This window comes from Cynara cardunculus (assembly GCF_001531365.2).
Source record: "Cynara cardunculus var. scolymus isolate 2C chromosome LG 9, CcrdV1, whole genome shotgun sequence".
NCBI lineage: Eukaryota > Viridiplantae > Streptophyta > Magnoliopsida > Asterales > Asteraceae > Cynara > Cynara cardunculus.
Window position 1 is genome coordinate 12,449,538 of NC_037536.1, and position 8,631 is coordinate 12,458,168.

At 28.3% G+C, this 8,631-nt stretch overlaps 1 protein-coding gene across 2 annotated transcripts in view; it reads left to right on the plus strand.

The window, feature by feature from the left end:
• The first annotated feature begins 6,755 nt into the window (after positions 1-6,755).
• The window catches only part of LOC112518074 (beta-fructofuranosidase, insoluble isoenzyme 1-like), a 5,752-nt gene continuing 3,876 nt past the window's right edge, over positions 6,756-8,631 (plus strand). Inside the window, exon 1 of one of the 2 annotated variants that reach the window (XM_025125641.1) lies at positions 6,756-6,957. In XM_025125641.1, coding sequence (XP_024981409.1) covers positions 6,756-6,957 — 202 coding nt within the window. The remainder of the gene's footprint in view (positions 6,958-8,631) is intronic. The other variant, XM_025125642.1, reaches the window with a different exon arrangement.

Below are 8,631 nucleotides of genomic sequence, written 5' to 3' on the forward strand. Positions count from 1 at the left end.
ATATATATATATAGGGGCTTAATCAAATGAGAATTGATTAGTTTGTGGTAACTGTGAGATCCAATCTCAATCACAAATCAACGGATAAATTAGGAAATTAATAATTATGGTAGTTTGAGTTAAAATTATAATTAAAGAACATTTTAGGTATTTTTTAAAAACTCCTCTCTTCTCTCTCCTCTTTCATCTCTCGTCTCTCCGACCTCCAATCTCCAGCCTCCGGTGAACAAAAATCCGACAGGTACCAAGTAATCACAAAGATAAACAATGTGATACCCATTGTGATATACAGTGGTACTCAAATGGTATCACAATATATCACAATAGGTATCACATTGTGTATCTTTGTGATTACTTGGTACCTGCCAGATTTTTGTTCACCGGAGGCCGGAGATTGGAGGCCGGAGAGATGAGAGAGAAGAGAGAAGTTTTTTAAAAATACCTAAAATGTCATCTAATTATAATTTTAACTCAAATTACCATAATTATTAATTTCCTAATTTATCCGTTGATTTGTGGTTGAGATTGGATTTCACAGTTACCACAAACTAATCAGTTCTCTCTTGAATGGACTCCACACACAATTTTTAAATCCATAAATATAAGCTTATTTTAAATCCATAAAACTACCATAAAACACATACAAGTTACTATTATGTGTATTAGATCAAACATTATTACCCACACACACAGTCATTGTTTCATTTTAAAGAATTATAACACGTCTACATAAGGACAAGAATGTAATTTACTCTGAACACAATAAATAAATGACAAGATCCACCAAAACGTTATACGAAATTTATGATAACTAATACATCTTCTTTGATAGATAATATCAAATCTTATATTAAGGTTATGTTTGGGAAACTGGTTAATAAGGTAGCTGATGAATATATCATGTTTGACAAAAACTAGCTTATAAGAACGTAAAATGATCGAAAGGGGCATCTTAAAATATGTATATGAGGCGCTTTTGAGTAACTTAACAAATTTTTAGGATGATTTTAAAATAAAATATCGTATTAGTTATTTTATACGACATTATTTAAAAGATTGTCATATAAACACTACTTTTATAAGTAGACGAGTTTTAAATGATGTTATAGTTTTTTCAAACCGTCATAATTAAATTAAATATGGTAAACCGTGTAATACTACCAACATCCAAATCTGATAGTTAATGCTGATTTTTGATATTTTGAGTCACCAAAATTGACCAAGTAATTTTGAATTTTTAATGCCAAACTAAGAAATCCTTTTGATACTCACTCACATTATTCTCTTGATTTTTATCCATTCCATTTATTATTAAAGTTTTTTTTGGATAAACTTTGAAATTAAATAGACGAGGCCAAATATATACCATCCAAATATACCTTTATATATATATATATATATATAAACCTAAATATCCAACCCGTAATCTTGTTATTATATAACTCATCAATCTTGGATAAAGATAAAGATAAAAGTATTAGTAGGGATTACTGATTATTCTTGATCTGAACATGTTTATCGAAATCTGTTAATTTTACAGAGTTTCAAAACTTTAATAATTATATATACTGTAATAACTTGTAGTCTTGAATAATATGTTTTTAAAAGTTCTTGTCAAATACTTTTATAATATAGTTGATATAATATGTGTAAATTTTATATTTATATACAAAAAGCCTTATAGCTACAAATTTATTAAAGCTCAATGATCAAACATAGCCAACATTTTATAAGCACTTCTCGAGTGTTACTTCCCTTACTGGATAATCATGGTAACGACCAAAAAGACATAGTAACGATCGGGAATCTTACTTAGTGACCGATGATAAGATTCTTACTCGATAAGTGCTCATTTAGTAAAATATACTTACCAACGGTCCATTTTAATACTCGAGAATATTATCCGATAAGATAAATTAAATAAAAATGATAACTATTCCTTATAAGTACTTACCCAGTAACCATTTAATAAACTGAAATAAGTGAGTGATTAAGCCAAAACATAAACCTATTCATTGAACACTCAAAAACAACTTTTGGGATCCACATTAATCTTACGTAACTCCATTTGTGGTGCATGTGTTTGACTTAATTGAATGGATTATCTATATTATATTATAAAACATTTAATAAAATTTTTAAAAAATCATTTTTATGTGTAAAGTATTGTTTATTAATGCATATTATTTAAAACTCAAGATTACAAGTAAATTGTGCGTAAGTACAACTTATTAAAGCTCCATATCTGAATCATGTAACTAACTGCAGATAAACATAATCCAATATATGATAAACATCTCATTTTAAATATAAAAAATCTAAAATACAATTAGGATAATAATTGAATTCTAAAGGAATTATATTGTTAAACCAAAAATAAATTACTTTGTTATTAAATCTAATTTAAATCATAATAAAAAATTGAATTAAAGAAATTACACCAAAAAAAAAACGAGAACTATTAAATAGTTAATTTGATACTAATATCAATTTTTTTTTCCTTCAAATTTTTATGCTATCTTCAAATTTATATTTCATTCAAAAATAAAAATATTATCGTTTTTCACAAACCACATAAAATCGCATTATATATATCGATAGAGACAAATAATAAAAACTAAACATTAAAATCGAGATTTATCTCGTTGCATTGTTCGAGTACCCTTCCAGTTTTAATTAAATAAAAACGACACGATAAGCAACATAAAAAGCTGATTATGGAATTAATAAGACGTTGGTGTTATAATTTCCAACAATTTTTAAGTTGATTTTTTTTTTCAAAGAGTTGAAAGAAATGATTAGGTTGACATCTTAACACTTAATCTAAGCAAATTTAATGTTGTCTTCTAGTAATCATATTCAAAAATATTGACAAATTTATAGTCATATTTTATTAAACAGATAACGTCAAAATTCGTGAAAGACGACATCCATGTGGATCTTAGTATAAAAAATTAATTAAAGTATATTGAGTTGAATAATGCTAAATTTTGTACGATTTAGATTCAACTTAAATATGTTATAGATTTCAAAGAGGATCATTTAAAATAAGACAACCTTATAAGGTAAACCTCAGTCAACAAGAATATATATGTGAAATAATTAAATCGAGATTAGTACAATTGGTACGACATAGATTCAATAAAACTTTCTGAATATTTCATGTATAAAAAATTAATTGAGTAAACAATATTGTTTTTCTTAATAAAATATTAATTTGAAGATATAATAAAAATTAAAAAAAATATAAAAGTTCTCATTTTTTGTGTAATTTCTTTAATTCAGTTTTTTATTATTAGATTTAATGACGAAGTAATTTATTTTTGTTTTAATCATATAATTTTCATAAGGATAATAACTAAATATTTTGTTAGAACTCAATAATTATCCTAATTATATTTTAGATTTTATATTTAAAATAAGAATTTTATCCTGTATTTGATTAATAGTTATTCTGTATTTAAAATAAGTTGTACCTACGCATAATTTACTTGTAATATTGAATTTCAAGTAATATGTATCAATAAACAATACTTCATGTATAAAAGATGGTTTTTAAAAGTTTTTACCAAATGCTTTATAATATAGTATAGATATATGAATACTTAAATCAAGATCAGTACAATCTGTTTCATGTTTAATTCCAAGTTTGGAGTGAAACGAAAAGAAACTATCAATTTGGATGGACTCTCGAAAGATTTATTAAATTTTCAACGGACTCCCAAGAAAAAAATATCTCTTGATCTTTTTTTGACAAATTTTTGATGAGTATGTTTTGTATTGGTTAACCATAAAAGTCATCGAAAATTATCGATGAAAATGTTGAAGGCAATTATCCGACAAAACTCGTCGTATTTTCATCTACTTTTTTTTTGGAAAAAAATGATTTGTCGTTAAAAATAGGTCTAAACTTTTTTGACAGATATACTCTGTTGAATATATTATTTATAAATACTTATTGGTATTCTAGTAATTTCCCCCCATAGGTTTTATTCAGAGACGGACTTATAGTGGTAAATACGGTGGCACGTGCCACCATTTTTTTCTTCCGTTGAATGGTAAAAAAATTTTAGGTTCGTAAAAGATGCAACCGTATTAATTTGTTGTGTGCCACCGAATGTATTTTGAAATTATAATTAGAACAAGTTTTATTTGGTAAAGTTGGTTTGCAAGGTCTTTATTCCACCCAAACCCAAATTTGAATTATGTTAGTGTTATTTTCTTAGTTAAATAGTGTCACCATTTGAAAAAAAAAATTTATATATTTATTTCTTATAATCAAATGGTGCCACCGTTTGAAAAAATTTCTAGGTCCGCCCCTATTTTTTTTTTTGAATCACTCCATTTCTTACAAGTATTAATTTAACATAACATACAAGTTGACTTCAAATAATTGTTGTTTATGAAAATAATAAATACATGACAAGATCCTTAAAACAAGGGAGTCCTCAACCATGAATGGGTAAAATAATTTTTTGTTAACCTTTTCTTTTTCAAATGTTTCATTGTATGAAGAATATGATAATACAGATACAGATAAATATATCAGAGTTAAATTAAAACTGAAATATCTTGTAGTTATCTACTTGTAACTCATCTTTATATAAATGACTTATGATTATGTATTAAAGAAATGAAAGTAAGATGCATCAAGGATGGTAACATAAATATATTTTGCTTTAAGTTTATATACAATCGACAATAACAAGCTTTCCTCTAGATTTAAGTATCATAATGCATTGACTTTCCAAACTCTCTTGATTAACGCACGAATCACGGGAGTGGAGACAAAAGGGACAGTCTACTGTATATGTAATATTGGTATGTTATGTTCTTTCCTTCACCTAAGGTTTTATTTTTCTCATTGAATTTTGTTCCTTGGTGTAAGGTTTTACTGAGACAAAACTTTACATACCATGCTACTTTTCTAACCCTCATGATTAATATACGAATTCCGAAAGATTATTAGACTAAAAATGAAAAATCTATGTATTGCAAAGAACTGGTGCATTACACTCTTTTTGTCGTCCTATTTTTATTTTTTCCCACTGAGTTTTTATTTTGACGTAAGATTTTAAACGAGACAACAGTTGTACACCATCACTCCTTTGACTCGGCACAAGGGAAATGTTGTAGGATAAGTGTGTCATCGTCTAAAGGATATGACGATAGAGATAGAGATAGAGATAGATATATCAGAGTTGGATCAGAAAAGAAATATCTCGTAGTTATCTACTTGTAACTCATCCCTATATAAAGGGATTATGATTAATGAGGATTATGTATTTCTTCTCTCTATTCTATTATTGTTTTTTTTTCCAATTATTCTATAACATTTTTTGGGATAACTAGGTTTCTAGATCAGTTTATACATACAAACTAATCATATGGATGATCATGAATTGCCATCACAGGTGAACCTCGATGTCATTAGGATTGTGATGGTGCTTATCGGGCAATTTTTCTCACCAGATTAACATAGCAAAGGCTAAGAATCATACCTGGTAAGAGCGATGATTATGATAGAGAGTCTTACCTGGTAAGTGAGAATGACGACTCTTATCCGGGTAAACGCTTATCGGGTAAATTGTTGCATAGAATACCGTTTTGATGTACTACAATCTTTATCCGATAAAAACAAATTATAACGTTGATTCCTACTCGTAAACACTTACCGAGTAAACATTTGAGTAAACGACCCTTAAGTCCCAAAGTTGTGTTATAAAGTGAAAGAAGTTCAAAGGACCTGACGTGGACAAGTGTTAAGAACGAATCCTTTCCACTTATATATTTTTTTATTTACTATAATTTTATATAATTTAATTTATTGTTCTTTATTTTTTTTTGAGTAATCATGGATTTCCAGGTCAAGTTGTGAATACCAACTAATTCCCCGGTGACCATGAATTATAGTCATCACATGTGAACCTCCGTGATCAAATGGCTTTTTACAACTCCTAAATTCGAGCCCGTGATAAATGAGATTTTCCACTACATCCCCATAGACTTAACTAGTTCACTATAATTCAAATCATGGACGGACCTAGGTATGTCGTGTATGTGACACGTGTCACCGTATTATTTCTCCGCCGAAGGGTAAAAGAATTAGGTTTCGTGAACGGTGCAACCGTATTAATTTGTTGTGTGCCAACGTATGTATTTTGAAACTACAGTGAGAACAAAATTTATTTGGTAGAGTTGGTTTGCAAGACTTTTATTCCATCCCACACCCAAGTTTGAATCCTGTTAGTGTCATTTTCTTAATCAAAATGGTGCCACCATTTGAATTTTTTTTCTTCGTATATATGTTTCTTATAGTCAAACGGTGTCACCGTTTGAAAAAATATAAAAATTTCCTTACATTTTTTTTCTTATGGTCAAATGGTGCCACCGTTTAAAAAAAATTCTGGGTCCATCCTTGATTCAAATGGTTAAATTATTATCTATATTTGATAAAATAATGATATAATTTTACGTGATTGATAGATAAATAGCAGATATCAGATTTAAATACTACATATTTTTAAAGAAGTAACACGTACACTACACTTTTAAGCTTGTCTTAATTCTCTCTCTATAAATACCTCTTAAACCTCCAACTTCTCTCTCCATCTCCAATTCTCCTTTTCTTTTCACACTGTTAATTTCTTTATCTCTTCTCAGTGTACAAACCCCACACACACACACATATACAGATATATATATATATATATATATATCAAGATTTGAAATCTTGTTCGTTTGTTTGTTTATGCATGATGGGGCTTTTCAATAGGTTTGTATGGTTTTTGCCATTGTTAATATGTCTTTTGCCACTGATGAACAACTTCAATGGAAGAGAAGGAGTCATGGCCTTTCACAAGGTTCACCTCAATTATCAAACCGATAACACTGTGAAGGTGAACCCGGCTCATCGAACTGGTTACCATTTTCAACCAAAGAAAAATTGGATCAATGGTACGTATGTTGTCTTTTCCTTCGATCATCTTCACTTCACATACATACATGCATTGTTTGTTAGTAATAGCTGTTGTGGAGGTTTAAACGAGAACACCAATAATTTATGAAAACGTAAGAAGAGATCTCAACCATAAAATGAGATGATGAAATGAATTTGATTAAAAAGGGGGTGGTGGTTTTTTGAGAAAGAAACCCACACACTTGTTTTTAAATTGAAAGTTTTTGTTTGGAAGAATTTATTCATAAATGAAATGATCGTGTTTTGTTTTTTAATTTGGAAGGACAAATTTAAAAAAAAAAACTTGGCTTTCTGCATAAAGCCCTCCCATAGAAACTTACTGAATAAATCACTTTCTATATCATTAAGCCACTAAACAATCATATATAACTAAACTAATAAGCCGTGAGTCTTATTAAACTGCTAACGAACATATCCCAAGTCTATGTGGGAACATGCCATCTCCAACGGAGGCTAGACAGATACACATGCATTGTCTTATTGGCGTCCAGAGGGGACTACACAAGTAAGATAACTAACATGTAAATACTGCCCAAAAGTATCGAGATCTTAAAACAATCGTCTTTGAGCCGATATCATGTAAAATCATATACGTTAGAATTTCATTCTATTACTCCCCAAAATAACATCGAATAGAGAGGTAAATGTTAAAACATTCATATTGATAAAAATCCCTTTGTGGCCACGAAGGTTCAAATGCGGTGACTCCAGGTAATCGTCGTGGGATTAGTCGGCTCGTATAACGGGTTGGATATCCTGGTTAATTTAAAAAAAAAGATTCAATTGTTTTTATTAAAATATGATATTAAATGTTGATAGAAAAAAAGGGTCGCGTTCACATTTCAATTTGTATGCCAGGAATATTATTAATATTAATTAGGAAATGTTATCACAAAACAAAATTTACAAGTCAAATGAATATTCGACATTATATGCATTGAAGACAGAGAAGAGCCTGCCTTTTTGAATATTAATTATTAATTATTATTAATATATAAATACTGTATTTTTTATTATAAAAATAATGTTTTCGAAAGCAACTTTTATTAATTTTTAGTTTATTTAATTAAGAGACATTATTAATGCAATTTGGTTTCGATTATATATATATATATATATATATATATATATAAATGCATGATTTATAAGTATGTTTTTTTTATTAAAGAAATTATATTGTCACGAGAAGTCCCTGTTAGTTTGTGCTTCGTATTTCTTGAAACTCCGTGATGGTGATTAATCGTATTAAAGAAAAAGAAATTCAATAGTTTTCTATGGAAATATATAAAAATAATAAATAAAATGAAATTAACATTTCGTGAAATATATTAAAGCCAAGGATGATGTCTGATTGATTTGGACTTGGGCTCAAGTTCAACTTCAAGTAGAAATAAAAGTCTTATTGTGGTCATGAAGATTCAAATACGATGATTCCAGACTACCTGCAAAGCAGGTGACCGCTCTGCAATTAGTCGATACACATAGTGAATGGAATATCCAGGTTAATAAAAAAAATTCCAAAAACCAATTTATTGCATTTTCCAGAAAATATTTAACTTTTATTTTAAATACATCCAAAATTAATCATGATTTTAATTAGTACAATGTATTTTTATATTTGATTTGATTTTCATTCATATACGAGTATATAT